Source organism: Otolemur garnettii, unplaced genomic scaffold (assembly GCF_000181295.1).
Source record: "Otolemur garnettii isolate 467f Iridium unplaced genomic scaffold, OtoGar3 scaffold00047, whole genome shotgun sequence".
Lineage (NCBI taxonomy): Eukaryota > Metazoa > Chordata > Mammalia > Primates > Galagidae > Otolemur > Otolemur garnettii.
The window spans coordinates 8,339,441-8,363,230 of NW_003852442.1; the positions used below are offsets into that span (position 1 = coordinate 8,339,441).

At 49.7% G+C, this 23,790-nt stretch overlaps 2 protein-coding genes across 2 annotated transcripts in view; both read left to right on the top strand.

The window, feature by feature from the left end:
• Positions 1 to 9,374: 9,374 nt before the first annotated feature.
• Positions 9,375 to 10,556, top strand: LOC100965943 (carbohydrate sulfotransferase 6). The gene has a single exon (XM_003791432.1). It carries the CDS (start codon positions 9,375 to 9,377, stop codon positions 10,554 to 10,556), a length of 1,182 nt encoding a protein of 393 aa, XP_003791480.1.
• Positions 10,557 to 22,396: 11,840 nt separating this feature from the next.
• The window catches only part of LOC100954618 (transmembrane protein 231), an 11,516-nt gene continuing 10,122 nt past the window's right edge, over positions 22,397 to 23,790 (top strand). Inside the window, exons 1-2 of the mRNA XM_003791317.3 lie at positions 22,397 to 22,612; positions 22,711 to 22,880. Coding sequence (XP_003791365.1) covers positions 22,474 to 22,612; positions 22,711 to 22,880 — 309 coding nt within the window. The 5' untranslated portion in view covers positions 22,397 to 22,473. The remainder of the gene's footprint in view (positions 22,613 to 22,710; positions 22,881 to 23,790) is intronic.

Genomic DNA, 23,790 nt, shown 5'->3' on the forward strand with positions numbered 1-23,790 from the left:
AGATTTAGAGGGGGAAAGAATGGGGCGGGCCGAGGCTGCGTACACTTCTCCGAGTTACTCACCAGCCACCTTGCTTTGCCAAGATTCTGCCCAAAACCTTGGAGCTTTTGTTAGCTCTTTGGCGAACATCCCCTGGTCCAACACCAAGTAAATGAGTTTTCAGTGGAAGCTACATGCCATGTGGAAGACAGAGGCTGGAAAATTACAAGTGTGTCTGGTAAATATCAAATTATTTACAGACCAGGTGTTAGTAGTTTCTGGACCTGAATCAAACAGCATACTTACAACATGAAAAATGGTGAGAAGTATACAGGATGTTATCAACTAAGCTAAGTAAGGGTTTGAGACATTTACTTACTATTTTCGGAAAGGAAGATTTCCAGTTTTACCAAATGATCAGTCCAGTTTCTGCTTAAATCGGGCAGTGCCCCTATGCCCCCCTATGTAAATCCCATTATATACGGTCCGTAAAGCAATTGTTCTTTTTTTTTTTCTTTTTTCTTTAATAGTCTCCCCCTCACCCCCCTCCTGCCCCCACCTTCCTCCCTGCTTTGTAAAAGACATTTGTAGTTTTCTGACCAGGTAAACTTGGAAAACCCAAGTCCATTACATAAAACTAAAGACAACAAACAATTGTCTGCAAATCCACTACCCAGAAGCTATCATGGCTGTCCTCCTGGCACACATCTTTCTAATCTTTTGTGTACTTTCTAATTCTTTCAGTATCATGAATGACACTTCTATGACCCTTGTGTATAAATCCTTGTTGTTGATTTATTTTCTTAAGATAGAGCCTAGAATGGAGTTGTCAGTTCACAAAGCTGATGACTGTTGTTAAAAGATGTTAAACTCAACTTGCCAGACCACAGGCAGGAAAGACTGGCTAATTTCCACACCCAGCAGCAGCAACCTCTCGTCCCAGATCCCCATGGGTTACCAGAGATCAGAATGCTCTATCCGTTTGGGGGGAGGGGTGTTTGGGGGGGTTTTGTTGTTTGGGGCTTTTTTTGTCGTTTGATTTAGGCAGAGGCTCACTCTGTTGCCCTGGGTAGAGTACCATGGCATCATTGCTCACAGCAACCTCAAACTCTTGGGCTTGAGCAATCCTCTTGCCTCAGCCTCCCAAGTAGCTGGGAATACAGGTGCCCACCACCATGCCTGGTTAGTTTTTCTATTTTTAGTAGAAATGGGATCTCACCCTTGCTGGTCTCAAACTCTTGAGCTCAAGGGATCCTCCTTCTTGGCCTCCCAGAGTGCTAGGTTTACAGGTGTAAGCCACCATGCATGGCCAGAATGCTCTATCCTTTTCAGATACCTGGGCCCTGCCTTGTTAACTGTAAAGGGAAAACACTTGGGTTTCTTTTGATGTTTGTTTGTTTGTTTTTTGAGACAGAGTCTCACTATGTCGCCCTAGACTACTCACAGCAACCTCAAACTCTTGGGCTTACGCCATTCTCTTGCCTCTGCCTCCCAAGTGGCTGGGACTACAGGTGCCCACCACAACGCCCAGTTATTTTGTTGTTGCAGTTGTCATTGTTGTTTAGCAGGCCAGGGCGGGGTTCAAACCGGACAGCCTGGGTCTATGTGGCAGGTGCTGTAACCTCTGAGCAAGGGGCGCTGAGCCTGAAAACACTTGTTTTTTATTTGCTGAGCCCTATCCTGTATTAACCCTGACCTGCTATCAAATATGCCCCTCTAGGTTTGTGCTAGGGCAGGGAGAGGGCAGGAGGAGGACTCAGCTGCAGGTCCAGCTCCTCAAGGCCACCTGGTCTCTCGGTCCTTCCCAGGAGGTAGCTTGGGCCCCCGCTGCCATCAAGGTGCTGGGTTTTGGTTAGGGCTGAGGCTAAGGGCTTGGGACCACGTGTGGATTGCAAATCACAGGTCTGCAAGGTACCCCCCCCCCAAAGCGAGGAGAGACAAGACCGAAATTCCATTTCCTTCACAAGGGTCTCTGTCCCCCAGAGCCTCCCTTCCCTGGGGAGTAGAGGGGGAGACCACTTCTTTGGTCCGTTAGTAGGAAGAGAAGTGACTGCAGCGCCTTCCACATCCTCCGCCACACAAGGAGCCTCCCGCAGCCCGGAGACCACCTGTGCCTCCCTCGCGGGCCCCTGGGCCGCCCCGGCCAGCGCCCCTCCCCCGAGGCGTGGCCCCTGGGTCGGGCTCGGGAGGGCAGGGAGCCGGGGGCCAACCGGCTCCTTCCTGCCTTCCCCCCGCCCTGGCTCCTGCCCGCCGGCCGGCCGGGGACCGCAGCCGCGTCTGAAAGCGCCTCATTGTCTGTGCTGGGGCGGGCAGCGCCGGGCAGAGGGACACCGGCGGCCGCTCAGGCAGCGCAGGACGCAGGGCACTGTGCCCGGCCCCGGAGCGGGTCCCTGCGCCCAAGTCCTCGCTTGTCATAACCCAAGACAGCCCCATCCCCAAGATGCCCTTCTGAGACTCCTGCCCTGTTTCCAGATTCACTCTGCCTGGGGCTCCGGGAGCTTCCAATAGCTTGGGACTCCCCGACTCCTGTCCACGCCTCTTGGAGACTCCCCACTCGCTGTCACAGCGTGTCCCTCAGTTTTGGGACCCTAAGGAGCAAATCAGCCCCTGCGGACTCTCCCCGCGAAGAGAAAGAGCTGGCTCTGTGTGGAATTTGGAAGAGACGACAGTCTGGGAGGCTTTGCGGAGCCAGAGAGAGTGGTGTCTCCCTGTCTGTCGCGCCAGATCGGCCGAGACGCCAAGCTTTGCGGTAAGTTGGTTCACCGCTCTCCCGGCGGGATGTCCCCCCTCTCCGGCAGGCTGACGGCCTGGCCCTTTGCACAGCTGGGGAAGCTTCCCGATCCTGCGGCTGGAGGCGTGAGTGGCGGGAAGAGCTGAGGGTGGCTTTCCATCAGCAACAGCGAAAAAGGCGTCGCTGCAGCGGGCACAGGTTTGAAGGGGGCTAGCTGGGGCCTCAGCTGGCAGGGGATCCCTGTTGGGGTCCCTTATCTTGAGTTTCAAAGTGAGGACCTTGAGTTTCAAAGTGCCTGGTTTTCCATAGAACTCTTAAGAAAAAGTAGCTTGGAGAGTCAATTTGGAACCTCACCCAATGAATCGGGGTTTTGCACCTCTGTTTCTGGCAACAGAACAGGACCCTCTGGACCTCAGGACAGGTGCCTAGCAATTCTCTTCCCTCCTAAGTCAGAGTCAAATGACTCAAGGTTCCCATTTTTGAGGAAGGGAAAACTGAGGCCTAAAGACTAGAAAGGACTTAGGTAACCAGGTCAAATGCTTGCACCACGTTCTGCCGCCGGGGCACTAGGGCCAGTAGCACCTGTTGCTCAGGCACCTGAGCCTGATGGGGCTATGGTTCTTGGGTTTTCCCTAGGCACAGACTTTCTTTGGGGATCACAGAATATGACTGTGACCCAGGACTTGGAAGATTCCTGGACAAATACTTGTAGGTGTAATATATGCCAGACATTGTTCTACTTTACAAATACTAATTCATTTGATCTTTAAATAAAGCCCATGAGTTGGGTTGCATTATTTTGCCCACTTTATGGTTTGTTTGTTTTTTTAACAAAGTGGGCACGGGGAAAAAAAGTAATTTAAGCAAGATCACATAGTCCATGATCAAAGGTGGTTCCTACTCTTGACCATGATGCCCTCTGCCCACCTCGCTCTAATGAGACCTCCAGGGTCCTTCCTCTGGTGTCCTAGGAGGAAGTAGGTACTAAAAGGCATGAAGAAGAGCACCGTGGATTGGAATACTAGCATTAACAATAATTTGCTGAGCATGGTGGCTCATATCTGTGATTCCAGCATTCTGGGAGGCAGAGGCAGGAGAATCACTTGAGGTCAGGAGTTCAAGACCACCCTAAGCAAGAGAGTGTCTCTACTAAAAAAATAGAAAAATTAGCCAGGCATGGTGTGTGGCCATAGTCCCAGCTACTTGGAAGGATGAAACAGAAGGATTGCTGGAGCCTAGTAATTTGAACTTGTAGTTAGCTATGACGATGCCACTGCACTCTATCCCAGGTGACAGATCAAGACTCTATCTCAAAAAACAAAAAAGGGCTTGGCGCCTGTTGCTCAGTGGTTAAGGCACGGGCCACATACACTGAGGCAGGCCTGCTAAACAACAACGGCAACTACAACAAACAAAACAGCCGGGCATTGTGGCAGGTGCCTGAGACAAGAGAATCACTTGAGCCCAAGAATTTGAGGTTGCAGTGAGCTGTGACACCACGACACTCTACTGAAGGCAACATAGTAAGACTCTGTCTCTAAATAAATAAATAGAAAAAAACAAAAAAGAAAAGAAAGAAAGAAAGAAAAAAGAAACAATGATTTCTCAATATTGCCTAACACTTGGTCCAAATTAAAATTTCTCTGATTACCTGTAAGATATCTTCTTTTAGCTGGTTTGTTGGAATCAGAATCCAAACGTGGTCCACACATTGTATTTGGCTGTAAGATGTTTTGCATCATTTTCTTCTAACATGATCTCTTTATTTGCTTTTTATGTCACTGGCTTGTATGAATGACTTACTCTTTAAAAATAATGAATCTAGGGCGGCGCCTGTGGCTCAGTGAGTAGGGTGTCAGCTTCATATACCGAGGGTGGTGAGTTCGAACTCAGCCCCCGGCCAAACTGCAACAAAAAAAATTAAAAATAATAATAATAATGAATCTAAAACATTAATAGGGGCCAGGTATGATGGCTCATGGCTGTAATCCTAGCACTCAAGGGAGGCTGAGGCAGGAGGATCACTTGAACCCAGGAGTTTGAGACCAGCCTAAGCAAGAAAAGACCCCCATCTCTACTAAAAATAGAATAGTTAGCTGGGCTAACTCGTTACCCGGGCTAACTCGTTACCCAGGAAAAAATTTGGAACTGAGTCTTACACAGTTCCTAACAGTCCCTGGACCATCTTGCCTGTAGGAATGGGTCAGGTTGTGTCAGGTGCCTGTAATCCCAGTTACTGAGAAGGATTGCTTGAACCCAGGAGTTTGAGGTTGCTGTGAGCTAGGCTGATGCCACGGCACTCTAGCTTGGGCAGCATAGTGAGATTCTGTCTCAAAAAATAAATAAATAAATAAATAAATAAATGTTAATAGAATTAACCAGAGAACATTCCAGATTATCCATGTAGTAAGAGCGCTCTGGTACTACCTAGGGAAGCATGGGAGAACATGCTAAATGCACTGTTCCACCTGTGTGCGTTGCTACAGAGAATAGGTTGGAGCCCAGAAACTTCAGAGTCCTCTAGCCGCAAGGCTCTCTGATTTAGACTAAATTAGATGCTGTCCTAAGTGTATTTCAAGGATCTTCAAAGCTCAGAGCCAAGGATAGGGGTTTATATGTTGAATTCCCCTCAGCTGTTCCAAATTCCACCTCAGAGCAGCTCTGAGCCAGGGAGACTTGAGGCTCCTTTCCCAGACTAATTAGAATTCATTTCCTGGTGGCTTCTAGAAGGCAGATCTGTTTCCTCCATTAGCATCTGGGCTGCATAACTGCTGCCCCCAGTCTCTGTGGATGCCAGGCAGCTGCATCGTGGGCACTGGCAGAGAGGTGACAGATCAGCCAGGACGTGGGGACCAGGCTGGTCTGCCAGGGCCAGGCCCCGCACACAGTCCTGAGTCAGTGAGGGGGGCACTCCCAGCACAGGGGCAGGGGAGCCTGGAGAGTGTTTGACGAACCCTGATGATTCCTGGTCATCTGAAGCAGAGCGTTCAGGAAGTGAGGTGGAAAGCTGCCAGTGGCTGAGTGGAGAAGGCATGATCAGATGTGTGGAGTGGGCAGCTCTGGTGTCTCTGTAGAGATGCACCAGAGGGCTCCAGGTGGGGGATTCTGACAGAATCCAGGAGAGGGGAAGCAGGACTCGGCCAGGACTAGTGTGAGCCTTCCATGATAGGCCATTCTCTGGGATCACTATCTGGTCCCCTGACCATCACAATGGTTTGTCTTTAATGTCCTCAACTACACTGGCAGCTCCACCAGGATAGGGACTCTGGGCATTGAACTTCCTGGACTGAATCTCTTCCTTTCTTATCTTTTCTGTATTTTCCATCTTTTATCCATTTTTCCATCTTTTTTTTTTTGTTGTTGTTCTACTTTTTACATTTCCTCAATTGTATCTTTCAACTCTTCTATTACAAAATCTAAGGCAGTTTGAATCCAAGCACAATAAAACAGATATACAAGAAATGATATGGCTCAGCGTCCCTGGCTGAGTGGTTAGGGTGTGGCCACATACATGGAGGCAGGTGGGTTCGAACCTGGCCCCGCCTGCTAGACAACAATGACAACTGCCACACACACACACAAAAAAAATAGCTGGGTGTTGTGATGGGCACCTGTAGTCCCAGCTACTTGGGAGGCTGAGGCAAGAGAATTGCCTAAGCCCAAGAGCTGGAGGTTACTATGAGCTATGATGCCATGGCACTCTACCAGGTGACAAAATGAGACTCTGTCTGTAGAAAAAAACCAAAAAACTGTAAACCCCTGGGTTGTTGTCCTTAACTTTGAACCTTTGGGTTGTTGTCCTGTATGCTGAACTGAACATAAGGCCATTTATCAGAAACCTCCCAGCCAGGAGCTGGTCTTCTGGGTATCTTTGGGGCATACAATGTTTCAATCTCCCTCCTAGTTTCAAGTTCCAATAAGTGCATCAGATAGCAATTGCTGTAGTGTGTGTGTCACTTGAGAAGACCTCTGGCTATCCTGGAATACAGGTGCAAAATGCCTTGACCTGCAGTAAAGATCCTTCCTACTCAGGGGAAGGCTGAGGTGGGCCAGGGCAGCTGTACTAGAGCCAAAGCAATGGGGTCCTGCCCTCTGCAAGGAGCACTCAGGGGTAGGAGGAGGTAGCATCCGAGGTGCCAGGGGCCTAGAAACAGGAATCTGGGCTGTGGTCCCATCTTCACTGCTGTCTCCTTAAGATTGAGTCTTTCACCTGAAAAACTGATATCCTAATGCCCATCACGTGGGCCATTGAGTTAAATCAACCATCCAGTGGACTTGAAGCATCTAGGACTTGTAATTTTAGTCACCAAATATAAGTTCCTCCCTTTCCAGCACCCCGTTCTCAGGGGAACCCACCATCTATCAGCTGGTACTCAAGGAGTGTTGATCACTTGTGCAGTGCAGGTGGGTGGCTACTCTCCCTCTTTCCCAGGTTTTCTGGGCTGGGCATGGGGTCCAGGAAGCAGCTCTATTGTCAGCAGGTGACAGAAGTCTTGGGCATACTCCTGCTGCTACCTCTGGATAAGGGGAAGAAGCAGAGACACGGTCTGCTCACAAGTCAGACCTGGCTCCTCTTAGTGGTGACGTGGACACAACAAAATGGAAGCAAATGGTGCAGAGGCAATGAAGAAATTTCCAGGCCCTTCCCTTCCAAAGTCACCTGCACGAGATCACTGCAGATGCAACAGGTGCAAGTGGAAACTGTTCCAGGATCTCAGGATCAGGGAGCTGGCCTCAGAGTTCCTTCCACCCTGCAGACATGCATGTCAATCTTAAGGGATCCACTAACTGGCCCAGGGGTGCTTCCAGACTAGAGGACAGCCTGGGACATGCTGGGATTTGAAGCATAGGTGACCTGAGTGTGTCTCATCTGGGCAGAGACCTCTCAGGGACAGGGGCTTTCTCCAGACATAGTTCAACACTTAACAGTCACAGCGAGGTGGATCTGTGTTGGATACTGCACCAAGCCCTCCCCTCACAGGGGCTGGCAGCAGCCTTCCTCACACCCAACCTAAGAGGCAAAAAGCTGCAAGCTCCCTGTTAGAGAGATGGGAATTGAGCCTTGGGGAACTTAAGTCACTTGCCACAGGTCTCACAGCTCCTAAATGACAGGGCTGTGACTCAGCCCTCTCTCCTCCAACCTTCATGCCCATTTAGAAAAATGCCCAGGTTAGGCTTGGGGAGGATAGCTCTGCTCCCACCTCTAGGGAGCTTTCTGTGTGCATAGCTATAATACCTCTTCCTGGGGGATCTGAAGCCATCCCTCCTATTTTTCTAGGTCCTGGAGAACCTCTAGATTACTCCCATGGATTTGTGATCAGTCTCCCAGCAGCCCTGGACAGGAGTGAGTCCCTTCAGCAGGCCTGGGACAGGACTCTGCCTTCACGTCACTGCTTCCCCAGGTCCATCCTAGCTCCCCTCACCTGGTGTCCTTGCAAACTCCCCAGGCTCTGGGAGGACACCCTCACTCTGGAGGCCATGCTGCCTCCAGCACTTCACTCCCCGTGGCTGATGGCAACTGTTGGTGCTCTTTGTCCACTTCACGGCTTTGCTTTGTTGTTGTTGTTGAGACAGTCTTGCTCATAGCTCACAGTAACCTCAAACTCTTGGGCTCATGCGATTCTCTTGCCTCAGAGAAAAATATGAACCACAGTAACTACCTATAGTCCCGAGTAACTGGGACTACAGGCACCCACCACAACACCCAGCAATTTTTAGGTATTATAGCTATGCACACAGAAAGCTCCCTAGAGGTGGGAGCAGAGCTACCCTCCCCAGGCCTAACCTGGGCATTTTTCGAAGTGGGCATGAAGGTTGGAGGACAGAGGGCTGGATTTGAGTCACAGCCCTGTCATTTAGGGGGTCTTGCTCTAGCTGAGGTTTGTCTCGAACCTGTGAGCTCAGGCAATCCATCCGCCTTGGCCTCCCAAGTACCAGAATTACAGGCGTGAGCCACCGCACCTGGCCCACATCTTAGCTTTTTAAAACATTTATTTTCCTCATGTAGGCCTAAATTTGATTATTTTTAATAACATAAGTTGTACCAGCTTGTTAAAAAATATATATATATGACATGTAGAAGCACAGTAAGTAGAAAAGGCAGGTCGTCAGCCATGGGTATTACTACATGCTCCCTCCCCTGCCATATTCCTCCAAAATCCTAAGAGCCAGGTACCAGTATTATCTCCCTTTACACATGGGCAAACTGAGTCACAGGGGAATTAAATGTTCGGCCCATGATCTCAGGCTCAAAAGTGACAGTCAGGATTCAACTGCAGGGAAACTCTGACAACCACCAAAGTGTCCATCAAGCCACTTAGCTCAACAACCTTGAAATGTCTCCCTAAGAGAAATTCTTAAGCAAAAACGAGAATTCAGTATGAAAAATAATACTTCCCTGTCCAATACAGAGTAGGTAGATCCCACACTGTGCTGGAACCGGACATTTGCTGTCAGCATAGACGACCAGATCATGGCTTATGTCTTAACTTCGCCTGCAAGAAGAGATGGCGATCATCGTGTTATTCAGGCCCCTCGTGTTGGGTGGCCAAGTTTGGGGGCTGCTCCCTGGGAACACTGGGTATGTAGTTGGGTCTTAGGATTTGCGTGAAGGCCAAGATCCCTAACTGCTGCGCTTCCTTCCGAAGGCACCCAGGCGGGCAGCATGTGGCTACCGCGTGTGTCCAGCTCAGCGGTGACCGCGCTCCTGCTGGCGCAGACCTGCCTCCTGCTCTTTCTGGTCTCGAGGTCAGGGCCGTCATCCTCAGCCGGCAACCAGGAGCGAGTGCACGTGCTGGTGCTGTCCTCGTGGCGCTCAGGCTCCTCCTTCGTGGGCCAGCTCTTCAGCCAGCACCCTGATGTCTTCTATCTGATGGAGCCTGCCTGGCACGTGTGGGCCACCCTGTCGCAGGGCAGCGCTTCGGCGCTACACATGGCCGTGCGCGACCTGATCCGCTCAGTCTTCCTGTGCGACATGGACGTGTTCGATGCCTACCTGCCCTGGCGCCGCAGCCACAATCTGTCAGACCTCTTCCAGTGGGCAGTGAGCCGCGCGCTGTGCTCGCCGCCTGCCTGTAGCGCCTTCCCCCGCGGCGCCATCAGCAGCGAGGCCGTGTGCAAGCCACTGTGCGCGCGGCGGCCATTCGGGCTGGCTCAGGAGGCCTGCCGCTCCTACAGCCACGTGGTGCTCAAGGAGGTGCGCTTCTTCAACCTGCGGGTGCTCTACCCGCTGCTGCGCGACCCCGCACTCAACCTGCGCATCGTGCACCTGGTGCGCGACCCACGGGCTGTGCTGCGCTCGCGTGAGCAGACGGCCAAGGCTCTGGCGCGTGACAACGGCATCGTACTGGGCACCAATGGCACATGGGTGGAGGCCGACCCCGGGCTGCGCGTGGTGCAGGAGGTGTGCCGCAGCCACGTGCGCATCGCTGAGGTCGCCACGCTCAAGCCTCCGCCTTTCCTGCAGGGCCGCTACCGCCTGGTGCGCTTCGAGGACCTGGCGCGGGATCCTCTGGCGGAGATCCGTGAGCTCTACGCCTTCACTGGCCTGAACCTCACGCCACAGCTCGAGGCCTGGATCCACAACATCACGCACGGGGCGGGACCTGGAGCGCGCCGGGAAGCCTTCCAGACCACGTCCAGGAACGCGCTCAACGTCTCCCAGGCCTGGCGCCACACGCTGCCTTTCGCCAAGATCCGGCGTGTGCAGGAGCTGTGCGCAGGGGCGCTGCAGCTGCTGGGCTACCGGCCAGTGTCCTCTGAGAACGAGCAGCGCGACCTCGCCCTGGATTTGCTGCTGCCTCGAGGCCCGAGCAGCTTCAGCTGGGTGTCATCCACCACCTCTTAGCCTGTGCCTCAATCGAGGCCCCAGTTGTGGCTGTTGTTAGGCCTGTGAGGCGAGTGCATGGTTCAGAGGTAGGTGGGGCACGCAGGGAAGCGGATGCTTCCTCAGCTAGGGACTGGGAGTGTGAGGCGTCCTCCCTGAAGTGGGAGAGAACTGAGTGTGTTCTTGGCTTTTCTTGCAGCCCTTTTTATGAGCCGAATTCCCATCAGGTGCACTCTTCATGGAAAGTGAAAATTTTGCCCCCACTTTCTTTGACCACACGGAGAAAGTTCCAATGACTTGGGTTCCACTCAAGCCTCTCTTTCCTCTTCACTCTCTCTTCCTCTGGAATTGATCCTGCAGCAGCGGAGAGGGGTTGCCCAGCCCTGACTGTGAGCGAAAAGGGCACTGCAGTGTCTGACCCGTGAAGGCTGTGCACTATGCGTGGGGTGCACACACACACACACACACACCTGCAAAACCTGGATTCCCTTCTCCATATAACTGTGACTCCACACTCCATCAAAACCATTGGCCTTTATATTCCCCTGTGTCTTCAGTGAGAAATCAGACAAAACTACTTACAGAAATGAACATCATATTTTACCTGTGTGATGCAAATTAGAGTTTACAGCCTGCAAAGTTTGAAAGGCAAATTCAGATGTGAAGGGACTTGTTCAAGGTCATACAGTGAAAAGAAAGAAGTTGGGAGAAGAGGGATTTTTGCTCTCACACTCCAGTGGGGAAAGAGGGTGAATCTGGTTGGCAGTGACCCGTCTCTTGGATGAAGAAGGATCAGGTTTTTCCATCTTATTCGCTTTAGGGAACAGCTGGCAGAGTCATGATCAGGGACATAGCTCAGGGAGGGACGCAGGAGGCTGTAAATTCTGGGCCCAAAGCTTGTCGACCTGGATAAGCCCAGAGGGAAGTAGTGGGGAAGAAAGGTGCCAGGAGAGAGGGCTGAAGAGGGCTGGGCACAAACCCAGGTGTAGCAGGTGCCAGAGCAAGAGGCTGGCGGCAGGATCAATGCCTGGAAGGCAGGTGGGGCCGGTCGTGGGGTGAATGTCACTAGGCAAGTTTGCCAGGAGGTTGAAAGAAAAAAGGCTGTGTGGGGGCTGCTTCTGTCTTCCTTGGAACTTCTAGGCCAGAGTAAGATTCCTGCCTGCAACCCAGGGCACCCAGCTCTGGCAGCAAAGGGGCTTACTGGAGGGACACTGTATGTGTAGGTTTAGTCCTGAGCTCAGGAAATTAGAGCCAAGAAGTGCATGATATGCTTAAAAGAAAAGTTCACAGAACCTCCGAGAAGGACAAGAAAGCATATTTGAGTCCCCACAAATGAACCCCAAATTACACTGGGCCACAGAGCTGCTCTTAGACTGAGACTTTGGCCACCAGAACTTCTGACCCTTCACCTCTGAAATGAGGGAGCTGCCTTCATGGTTAGGCGCCCTCAGTTGCCCCAAGGGATGCTGGTGGCCACTAGCTTTTGATTCTCAGCCTGAGTGTGGCCTTAGGTTGGTGAGACTTGGACTGTGTACTGATCCCTCACTAGGAAGCAGGTGGGACAAGGAGGATCTGGCATTTTCTGCTTCCTTACAGTAAACACATATATACTGGCTTGATGCTAAAGCCAGTTGAAGAATCCTCCCCACTTTAGAAGCTTCAGTGGTCATAAAACATGGGGGAGGTATTTTAAATCACCAATTTATTATTTGGTATTCTGCAGCTTTAGAAAGTACCTTAGTCTATTAAAGCCATTAGAGCAGAAGTACTTTATCTTTTTCTTTTTGGCCGAGGTCAGGTTTAAACCTGCCACCTCCGGTATATGGAGCCAGCACCCTACTCCTCTGAGCCACAGGTGCTGCCCTTTATCGTTTTCTTTTTGAAGAGATGGGGTCCCAGGTGGCACCTGTGGCTCAGTGAGTAGGGTGCTGGCCCCATATACCAGGGGTGGCGGGTTCAAACCTGGCCCCCAGCCAAACTGCAACAAAAAATAGCCAGGTTTGTGGTGGGCACCTGTAGTCCCAGCTACTCAGGAGGCTGAGGCAAAAGAATCACCTAAGCCCAAGAGCTGGAGGTTGCTGTGAGCTGTGACACAACAGCACTCTACTGAGAAGAAGGCGACTCTGTCTCTAAAAAAATAATAATAATAAAGAGATGAGGGGATTGGGTGGACAAAAACACTTAGACCATAGCAGAAAGGCTCAAGTCATATAGATTTAGCAGATAAGCTAGGATTCAAGCTTACATCTTTCACTTCAGTTGTAGAGCCTGATAGTATGTTTGTGCTGCTAAAACACAAAACCACAGACTGGGTAATTTGTACTAAAATAGTATATTGACTCACAGTTCTGGAGGCTGGGAAGTCTGAGGTCCAGAGGCCAGCATCTGGCAAGGGCTTTCTTGTGCTGTGTCCTAGTGTGGCCAGAGGTACCACATGGTAGAAGGATGTGCAAAAGAGACAGAAAGGTTCAGTGAGTACTTTACATAAAAATCAAGAAATATAATAAACTCCTGGCTCAGCACCCATAGCTCAGTAAGTAGGGTGCTGGCCATCTACACCGAGGCTGGCAGGTTCAAACCTGGCCCAGGCCTGCTAAATAACAATGACAACTGCAACAAAACAATAGCCAGGCATTGTGGTGGGTGCCTGTAGTCCCAGCTACTTGGGAGGCTGAGGCAAGAGAATTGCTTAAGCCCAATAGTTTGAGGTTGCTGTGAGCTGTGATGCTACAGCACTCTACCGAGGGCAACAGAGTGAGACTCTGTCTCAAAGAAAAGAAAGAAATATAAAATCCATGCAGATGGAAATAAATGAAGCCCTCCCAACAACACAGATAAGCTAAGCAAGATGGAACTTGCACAGGTGAATCAGAAAGGATTCTGTCGACTATATTTCTTGGAAGTGAAATTATGAACCATAACAGTCTGTTTCAAAACTTTCCTGGTGACCTGCATAAAGCATCACTGCCTTAATAACCCACTCCTGCAATAACAGCAGTAATCCCTTCCTGATGCAGAGTCCTCATAGCCTAATCATCCTCAATAGGTCCTAACTTCCAACACTGTATTAGAGATGAAGTTCTAACAAGTAATTCTTGCTGGGGATGAAGATGGACAGGCTTGGAAGGCCAGATCATTTGACCCTGACAATGACATTGATCTTGGGAGTTAGGGAGCTCTCCTGGCAACTGGCTACAAACATCTCAAAGACCACAACACTGGAGGGGTGTGGTGGGCAGATGGCTTGGACACTGGGTCTTTCCTCCCGGCATTCCCCACAGTTCCCCAACCATACCCTGCCCTGACCTGGGCACTGGGGATAAAAGCAACCGATGGTCACCACATGGAAGGACTCCACTGGCGAGTGGAGGAGTCAGTGTAGGAACCAACAGCCCATATAGTTTGTTCAGCCACGAAAGAATGAGCATGAGGCTCATGCCGCCCCAAACTAAGTGGGGTTCAGGAAGCCCTTGATGGGAGGACTCAGAGCCCACCTGACAGTGGCATCCCACAAGCGGCCTTCTCCCCTGCCTCAGTCACAGATTGTATCCAGGATTAGGATTAATGACCTCTCTGTATCCATGCTCTTTGCTTTATGACTAATCCATTCTCCCCTGACTCCCAGGGTGCCAGGGCACGGATGACTGGGTCCTGAATGTGGTCCCTGCACATGAGGCATTCCGGGAAAGCCTGGCCTGAGCCCAGAACAGGTTTCAGGACAAAGACAGGGTCACCTGGCTGACTGGGGACCATAAAGGCCAGGCTGGTAGCTCAGGGTAGGCAGGTACTTGGGTTGCTGATCACATGTGCCTGGTCACTGTTAGGATATAGTCATGACGGGGAAGTCTCATTGCTAGGGACTGTCCAAGGCTGTGATGGGGCACAGACCTCTGGCTTGGTGTAGGGATGACTGCCCCAAGGACTACCATCAAGGCTGCGATCTCCACGCTTCTTGCTATATGACAACAGCTCACGTGGGTACAAGAGCCATCTTTACAGCCCTCAAACTCTCCACCTCTGAATCTCCTGTGACTTGCTTTGGCCAATAGAATGTGCCACAAGTTCCAGTATGCCATTTTTGAGCCTAGGACTTGGAGGGAAAGCAAAATTTTGCCTTTAACTATCTTAACTTTTCAGCTGGGGCTCTGCGGCAGTTTGAATCTGTCCCCGAAAGTTCACGTGATGGAGATGTGATCCCCAATGTAACAGTGTTGGAAGGTGGGGCCTACTGAGGTGTGATTAGCCCTTGAGGACTCTGCCCTGTGAGGGGATTAATGCCGTTGTAGGGGAAGTGGTTTGGTTACTGAGGGAGTGGTGCCTTGAACAGGAGCTGGCTCACCCTCTTTCTCTCTCTTTCTCATGCCCTCTGTTTGCCCTTCCACCATGTGGTGGCTTTTTGGCCACCCGAGGACAGAGTAAGAAAGCCCTTGCCAGGTCCTAGTTCCAGGACCTTGGGCTTTCCAGACTCAAGAATTGTGAACCCAGCTTGGCACCTGTAGCCCAGTGGTTAGGGTGCCGGCTACATACACTGAAGCTGGTGGGTTTGAACCCAGCCTGGGGCCAGCTAAACAACAATGACAACTACAACAAAAAAATAGCTGGGCACTGTGGTGGGTGCCTGTAATCCCAGCTACTTGGGTGGCAGAGACAAGAGAATAGCTTAAACCCAAGAGTTTGAGGTTGCTGTGAACTGTAACACCACAGCACTCTACTGAGGGTGACATAGTGAGACTCTGTCTCAAAAAAAAAAAAAAAGAACGGTGAACCAACACATTTGTGTTTAGTATAAATTAGTCTGTGCTCCTATGTATTGTGTTTTAGCAGCACAAATGTACCGAGACAGGCTCTGGAACAAAAAGACAGATTGACCAGAGGAAAAAGTTTACTGACGCGTGTAGCACACAGCATGTGAGAGAAAGTGACCAGAAGTGTTAGCCTGGAACTCCAGAATATACAGCGTCTTCAAAGAGAAAAATTTGTAGAGAAGTGACCAAACCAAGGAAAGAGGTTTACAGCAGCTATGGGAGGCAAATACATGAGAGGACACCCCAGGACTGAGGTTTGCTCCCAGAGCTCCTGCTGCCGTCTCTGGCTGGGAGCTGTTTGGAGCTGTCTTAGCACAGAATTGATGTCTGATCTTTAGGCAGAGAAGCGGGAAGGGAGACAGAGGTGGTTCTGCCTTGGCTGCCTTCAGCTGGAAAGAATTTTATGTCAAAGAGGCAGATTTTGGCATGATGAGTCCTGGTTTCCCTCGACCTGATGAGAACCTGCTGCTTCACCCTTACTTTGGACTCTGCCTCTGCCATGGAGCGAGCCCAGGCTGGCCTGCCGGACAACCAGGGACTGTGAGAAGGAGGGTCCAGTTGCTGCAGTCAAGGCCAGCCCAGCCCAGCCAGCCCCTCCCGGCCCACCAGCTGATTAGCATCGGCCCCTTCTGCTCCACTGTCCTGGCCCACGCTAGTCCCGGGGCCAGCCCGGCTTCCAAGGTGGAGAAACTGACTCCAGCTCTTGACCTGTAAAGACACAGGAGCGAGACCAGCTGAGACCAGAACTGCCCAGCCAAGTCCTAGCCTTTAGGAGTGATAAAAATGCTTCTTCTGTTGAAATCACTTGAGTTTGAGGTGGCTGGTTACACAGCATTGCCTGATGGCTTAGTGGAGACTGAAGTGTCCTGGCCACCCCTAGCTTCCACCTTTCCACCAGAGAGCCTGGCCGTGCCTCTCTGCTCCTGGCATTGCTGTGACAGTCCCCAACCCTCTGCCTCATCTGTAGGCCTGTGACGCAGCTGGAAAGTGGTCTAGGTCGACAAGCCCCAGCTGCCAGAGTCAAGCAGACTTGCTGCCTCTGCTGTGGGTGTGGGGGGTTTAAGAGAGGACTAGCAAAGTATGAGAGCGCCTGATGGTGCACAAGGTAAAATGTTTCCTATTACCTTTCTGGAGAAAAGAACCTATCAACTATTCAAGAAGCTGTTACAGTAACATAATATACCTTTATTCTGCCATTATTTTACAACCAAGAAAAATACTGTGTTTTCTAGATCAGTGGTGTGTCCAATTCTCATGGCTGGTACAGGCCCTGTGTCCCCTTACTCCCAGCTCTCTGCCAGCTCTAAGGTTCACCTTCAAGGTGCTTTTCTCAGCCACTCCCACTGAGTCCCCAAGACACTCCATCACCTGTACAGGGTCCAATCAGTCATTTTCATTTTTTGCCTGACTAACGGGCGGAGATGTTATTTGGTGTTGTAATCTGCATTTTTTAAATTTCTGGGGCAGCTGGGCTTCTTTTCATGCTGTTTCATCAATTACATTCCTTTTTCTTTGTTCAAGGCTCATTAATCTATTGCTTTACTGGTCTGTCTCTTCATTCTGCTTTGCCATTTTTGTTGCAAATTGTTTCTCCTAGTCTGTCATCTAAATTTTAACCTACTTTATGTTTTTTTCCTTACTTTAAGGTTTTTTCCTTTTTTAAGCCTTCTTTTAAAAAGGAAAAAAAGAAAGAAAAAAAACAGGGCGGCACCTGTGGCTCAAAGGAGTAGGGCACTGGCCCCTTTTGCCGGAGGTGGCGGATTCAAACCCAGCCCTGGTCAAAAACTGCAAAAAAAAAAAAAAAGAAACAGCTTTGTTGAGATATAACTGACATACTATAGCTACATATTTAAAGATTATTAAATATATAAATTTGATTATCTTGAACCTGTGAATCAAATTACCACCTCATTACAATAAAATTGCAAAATATTTCATCCTATTTATTATATTGTTGATCGTGAATCCTTTCATTACGGCTTCTGAATTTTGTGTCTTCTCCAGAAGTCTTTGTCCCCCTCAAGATGACAAAAGTAGTTGTGACATTTGCTTCCAATGCTTCAGTAGTTTAGCGTTTTCCATTTAGATCTATAATCGCATGGAATTAATACTTCTGATCTGTGTGAAGTGGGCTGGGTTATCTTTTTCCCCCCTAGTCAGTTCTTCCAGCGCCCTCTACTGAATGATCTCCATCATTACATGCTTAATCCAGCGTGTCCTGGAGTCTTCCTCATCCAAAGGCTCACTCTGCACCAATCAGCTGGTGCATGAGAAATACAAGTAAGTGGTAGGGGGTTATTACTTTAGGCCCAAGGTCATGACCCCTTTGGTAAAATCAAATGGATTAGCCCCCTGCCTTCACAAGTTAACTGATTTGGATTTAAACATCACCTTCTCCCAACACAAATATGCCTTCACAGAGCAACTCCTTATTCTGCGAATGACTCTTTGGATCCTGTTCCTCAAACCCTAGAGCAGAAGCCTTGCTACAGAGGAAGGATTGGCTAAGGACACAGTTTCCCAAGGTGAGAGGTCCTTCCAGCCAACTGAGTGTTCTTCCTCCTGGGAGGTAAGAGCTGAAGACCTGGCCTGCCCGGGAATGTATAGGTATCACCTGCCTCAATATATAGACTGAAGTTCTCCAATGACATTAATTCCTTTCTTTTAAGCTGAGTCATCAAGGCAGTCTGGGAGGGGGTCGCCACCTGTTATGAGCTGGCGAAGGTGTACTGAGGATATTCACTTCACTGTGCACATGAACCCCCTCCCATGTACTTGTATTTCTCATGCATCTGGAAGGCCTGTGTGTTTGGACACTGTCATCATAGTTTCCTACAACTGAAATTACTGATCGATGCTATAGAGCCTAGTTTCATTCTAAAAGTATTTTTGTTATTTGAAGATTCTGTGTCTGAGTAACCAGAATAGGTTTTTTTGTCTTTGATGAAGTGAAAGTGAAGTGTCTTTGAATTTCATGCTTAGAAATTAGTGTTGTTGCATACAAGAACGCTCTTCCAGGTTCTGGGGAAGGAAACCGTGAACAAGACAGAAAACACACCTGCTCTCCTGGAGTTTGCATTCTCCTGGGAGAAGACAAAAAATAAATGTGTCAGGTAATAATAGGTGCTTTTTAAAAAAATGAGGCAAGGTAAGTGACTAGAGAGTGGTTGTGGAATAAATGCTAATTAAAATGGTCAGCATATTCTACGAACATGAAAGAACTCCCTATGGCAGGAGCTGAATAACAAGGGAGTGTGTCATAAGTTCAAAGAGCCTAGAACAAAAATTGTACTGAGCTTACAATTCTCTGTGAAGAACTCTGGGTTTTATTTAGAATAAAATAAGTCCGTCTAGAGTTTTGAGCAGAAATGTAACACAATCTGACTTTCCTTTTTTTTTTTTTTGTGACCCTCAGTAGAGTTCTGTGGCGTCTTAGCTCACAGCAACCTCAAACTCCTGGGCTGAAGCGATTCTCTTGCCTCAGCCTCCCAAGTTGGGAGGCACTCGCCACAATGCCCAGCTATTCTTTTTAGAGATGAGGTCTTGTTCTGGATCAGTCTGGTCTTGAACCTGTGGAGCTCAGGCAATCCACCTACCTCAACCTCCCAGAGTGCTAGGATTACAGGTATGAGCCACCACGCCCAGCCCTTGACTTTCCTTTTTTTTTTTAGAGACAGAGTCTCACTTTATTGCCCTTGGTAGTGTGCTGTGGCATCACAGCTTACAGCGACCTCCAACTCCTGGGCTTAGGTGATTCTCCTGCCTCAGCCTCCCGAGTAGCTGGGACTACAGGCACCTGCCACAACACCAGGCTATTTTTTTGTTGCAATTAGACCAGGGCCGGATTTGAACCCGCCACCCTCGGTATATGGGGCTGGCGCTGTACTCACTGAGCCACAGGCGCAGCCCTTGACTTTCCTTTTTAAGTGATCGGGCTCATTTAGTACTTTACTTCTTGGTTCCTTTCTCCGGTTCGCCATTCTAATTGGCTCGTTTCATTTACCTTGCTGATATATATCACCTTTTTTTTTTTTTTCTGCAGTTTTTGGCCAGGGCTGGGTTTAAACCCACCACCTCCGGTATATGGGGCTAGCACCCTACTCCTTTGAGCCACAAGCACCACCTGTATCACCTTCTTTACCTATTGGGTCACTGCCTTTAGCTACTTAATGTTCTAAGGACACTGGATGCCTTTGTTGAGGGAGAAGTTAGTTGAGGAGGTGAGTTGGAAGGAGAAGACAGTGAATATATCCGATTGCACATTAACTGTTGTATAAAATACAGAAAATGAGTTTCAAATGTTAAAGAGGTGTGTGAACATGGATAGTAAGGGATAGCTAGGGAAATAAAGGACCAAAACAAAGCCAAGTGAGAATGGACAAGAAGGACTTCACTGAGAATGTGAACCTTCTGATGCAGAGAAGGGTACTTTTTCAAAGCATAAACTTTCCTTTTGAGATTAAAAGCAAAGGCTGGGGCTGGAAGAGGCAGCTGGGAAGCATTATGGATAAATGCCGAGGTAAAGGACATGTTGAAAGCCTTGAAGCAAATAGTTAGGAGTTCTAGGTAATTTGGGGATACCCTGAATAGGAGAGGAACACGATTAAAATGTGTAGTTTTAAGACAATGACTCTTTTTGTTATTGGAGGTAAATTATATGAAACACAAGAACATTATGGAAACTGAGAAGTCAGTTCTCAGTCATGCATGTATGAAAAGAAGATGATATACACAGATCTTCGACATTTTTAAAAGTCTAATATTCGCTCTAAAAGAAGTGAAATAAAACCACAAAAACTAGCTTCTACAAATCATGGAAGCGAAGAGTGATTATTACTATCCATTGTTACTAAATAGTCTTGTAAATCTCATGGCATCTCAGGGAAGGCTGAAGCACTTCATACACCTAAATTCTTAGCAGTCATCTCCGTTTGAGCAGCGACTTAGCTACACTATCTGTTAGTTTGTCTTGAAAGACAGACCTCGGAGGCACACACTTCCTTACTCATGGGACAGTCATTGACAGGACTCAAAACTAGATTCATCTGTTCTTGAATAAACTTAGTGGTTATTTTAATAAATGAAGGTCTTCTTTTTTTTTTTTTTTTTTTTTGAGACAGAGCCTCAAGCTTTCCCCTGGGTAGAGTGCCATGGCATTACAGCTCACAGCAACCTCCAACTCCTGGGCTCAAGCGAGTCTCTTGCCTCTGCCTCCCAAGTAGCTGGGACCACAGGCGCCCGCCACAACGCCCGGCTATTTTTTGGTTGCAGCCATCATCATTGTTTGGCGGGTCCGGGCTGGGGATTCGAACCCGCCACCTTAGGTGTACGTGGCTGGCGCCTTAGCCGGTTGAGCTATAGGCGCTGAGCCGGTCTTCTTTTTAAAACACAGATACAATATAATTTCAGAATCATACCAGAGGTTTAAGCTGACCAATTGCTGTATTTAAGAGCAATTTGCAAAGGACAGCTTTCTTTCCTTTCTCTTTTTTATTTCTTGATAGAGTCATTGTCACCCTGGGTAGAGTGCTGTGGCATCATCATAGCTCACAGCAACCTCAAACTCTTGGGTTCAAGAGATCCTCTTGCCTCAGCCTCCCAGGCACCTGCCATAATGCCCGGCTAGTTTTTTTTTCAATTTTTTAGTAGAAACGGTGTCTCCTTGCCCGGGCTGGTCTTGAACCCCTGAGCTCAAGAAATCCACCTGCCTTGGCCTCCTGGAGTGCTAGAATTACAGGTGTGAGCACCTCATCCAGCCCCTAGAAAAGCTTTAACGCAAGAATGAGTAATACTAGACCTGATGACATGTCAAAGGCATCTTATGGCTGATGACATTGTCTTGAACTCTGGAATAGTTTCCTCAAATGGGTAGGTCATGACCATTGTTTCTCTGTGTTGTGAGATTTCGGTTGTTCTCTTCATCTAAAAGCCCCTTGTAGGAGGCCTCCAAAGTGGGAGCATCAGCTGTTGCACTCCACTTTGAGCACAAACCTCACTCACACTATGACACTGCAATGTGATCCCTCAGAACCTTTTGATGAAGAATGTGCCTGTAAACCACGATTTTAAAAAGGAAAATCCTTCTGCTGTGTTCAAAATATTAGTTTAGGGAATTTTTTTTTTTTTTTTTGCAATTTTTGGCCGGGGCTGGGTTTGAACCCACCACCTCCAGTATATGGGCCTGGCGCCTTACTCCTTTGAGCCACAGGTGCCGCCCAGATTTTTGTGTTTTTATTTAGGACAGGGTATTGCTCTAGAATGCAATGAAACAGGGTATTGGACTAGAGTGCTACGGTGTTAAAACAGCTCACTGCAACCTCAAATTCAAGTGATTCTCCTGCCTCAGCCTCCTGAGTAACTGGGATTACAGGCATGTGCCAACATACTTGGCTAATTTCTTTTATCTTTTGTAGAGTTGGGATCTTATTATGTTCCCCAGGCTGGTCTTGAGCTCCTGGGCTCAAGTGTTCATCATCCTTCGTCATCTCCAAACGCTTTAATTACTGACCAGAATCATCGCGCCGGCCAAAGCAGTCTATTAAGCGATAAGCCAGTGTTTCCTTTGGGGAGGACCACAGCGTCCCCTAAAACTAGTACCCACACTTGTACTCCATACATGTCAGAGCTATATAGTAATTCCCCTCTATCCTTCCCAGAATTAAGGGATTTGTGTTCTGTTTCCGCGTCTGCCCTCCTCTGGAGCATGGCAGAAGCAACACAAAACTTGGAGGAACCTGGCTTTGGTCTTAGCCTGGGACCATGGGATTCGTTGGACCTCAGTAAGAACCAAATGGGGAGCAAAGAGATCACACAGAGCACACTTTACTTACAATTCACTTTTTATAAACATCTTATTTGACACAAATGTATATTGTGGCTACGACTTAGGTCCACGGAAACATCACGTTCCTGCTCAACCAGAATCTCACGCACTAAATTACCAGCAATTGTCCACCGCCGCGCGCCGCCGCGTTAGCCCCACCCACTAAAGCCCAGCGTCTTTGTGATTGGGTCCATGGCAAGCGCTCGGTTGCCGTGGAGACCAAAACTATGGCAACTAAGAGGAGCCAAACTTGGTCGATCGTCCGGCATCCCCCGCAGGGTCCCGGCGTTTCTGACTTCGCGCGGCGCCCATGGCGCTCTACGAGCTCTTCTCTCACCCGGTCGAGCGCGGCTACCGCGCCGGGCTCTGCTCCAAAGCCGCGCTCTTCCTGCTGCTGGCCGCCCTGCTCACCTACATCCCGCCGCTGCTGGTGGCCTTCCGGAGCCACGGTGAGCCTGCGCCGTCCCGGGCTCCCCACCGCTTCCCGCGGCCCGCTCGGCCCGCGCCGGCCCTGCTGACGGCGTGCCCACCGCCCTCTTTTACGCAGGGTTCTGGCTGAAGCGGAGCAGCTACGAGGAGCAGCCGACCGTGCGCTTCCAGCACCAGGCGCTGCTCGTGGCCCTGCTGGGACCCGAGCGCGGCGGGGTCCTCGCCTGGAGCACGTTCCCCGCCTTCAACCGGCTGCAGGGGGATCGCCTGCGCGTCCCGCTCGTGTCGGTGCGTGGTTCCCGCCCGGGCCTGGTGGTCCCCGGGGCTGAGCGGAGCTTGGGGGTGAGGGAGGGACGAGCGGTCCCCGGTCCCCAGGAGCCCGGCGTAGCCCCTAAGGACTCGGGACGCTCAGGCTGTATCCGCGGGCGCTCTGGCTTGCGCGTTGGATTTCCGAGGGAGCAAGATCTGTTGTTTTATTCCGCTTCTCCCGCACCCTTACAGCCCCGAGAAGTGAGCGATGGTGTCAGCGTGTGTGTCCTGACACAGAGGCCAGAAGTCTGGGGACAGCCTGCCTCGGGCCGGCATCCTATCCGTGGGCCTGGCCTAGAGGAAGGACGTTTGGGGAAAGTCCCTTTAGGAGCCTTGAAGGCCGAGCGCTGTTCACGTCAGTGGCCGCACGGTGTCGCTGCGTCTCCACATCCCAGCACTGTAGGAAAGGAAGGGGCAGGTGTTCCTTTGTGGACCTGAGTGTGCGACGCGCGCCTCGCTGGGCCATCCTGCAAGTTGTCTGGGACGAAGTTGAAGCGTTTCACTGCCTAAGATTTAGTTTAGGATAAGCGAATGCGTCCTTTACAGTCACCCCTCTGCACTCATTTCCTGAAAACATTTTATTTCAGAAGTACGAAACATCTGGTTTTCCTTTTTCCAGGGTTGAATTTCTTCACACATCTCTGAGATTGACCTACATGCCAAACTTGTGCAGCTTGGGGAGGAAATAAAAAACCAAAAACAGATTTTATTCCCCAGCAACTAAATAAAATAAACTTAAAAATCTGATCAGTCGGCTCAGCCCCTGTGGCTCAAGTGGCTAAGGCACCAGCCACATACACCTAAGGTGGCAGGTTTGAATCCAGCCTGGGCTCACCAAACAACAATGATGGCTGCAACCAAAAAAAATAGCCGGGCGTTGTGGCGGGCG

Excerpts from the sequence above, each read along its gene's own strand:
- LOC100965943 (XM_003791432.1), top strand. The coding sequence starts at position 9,375 with ATGTGGCTACCGCGTGTGTCCAGCTCAGCGGTGACCGCGCTCCTGCTG.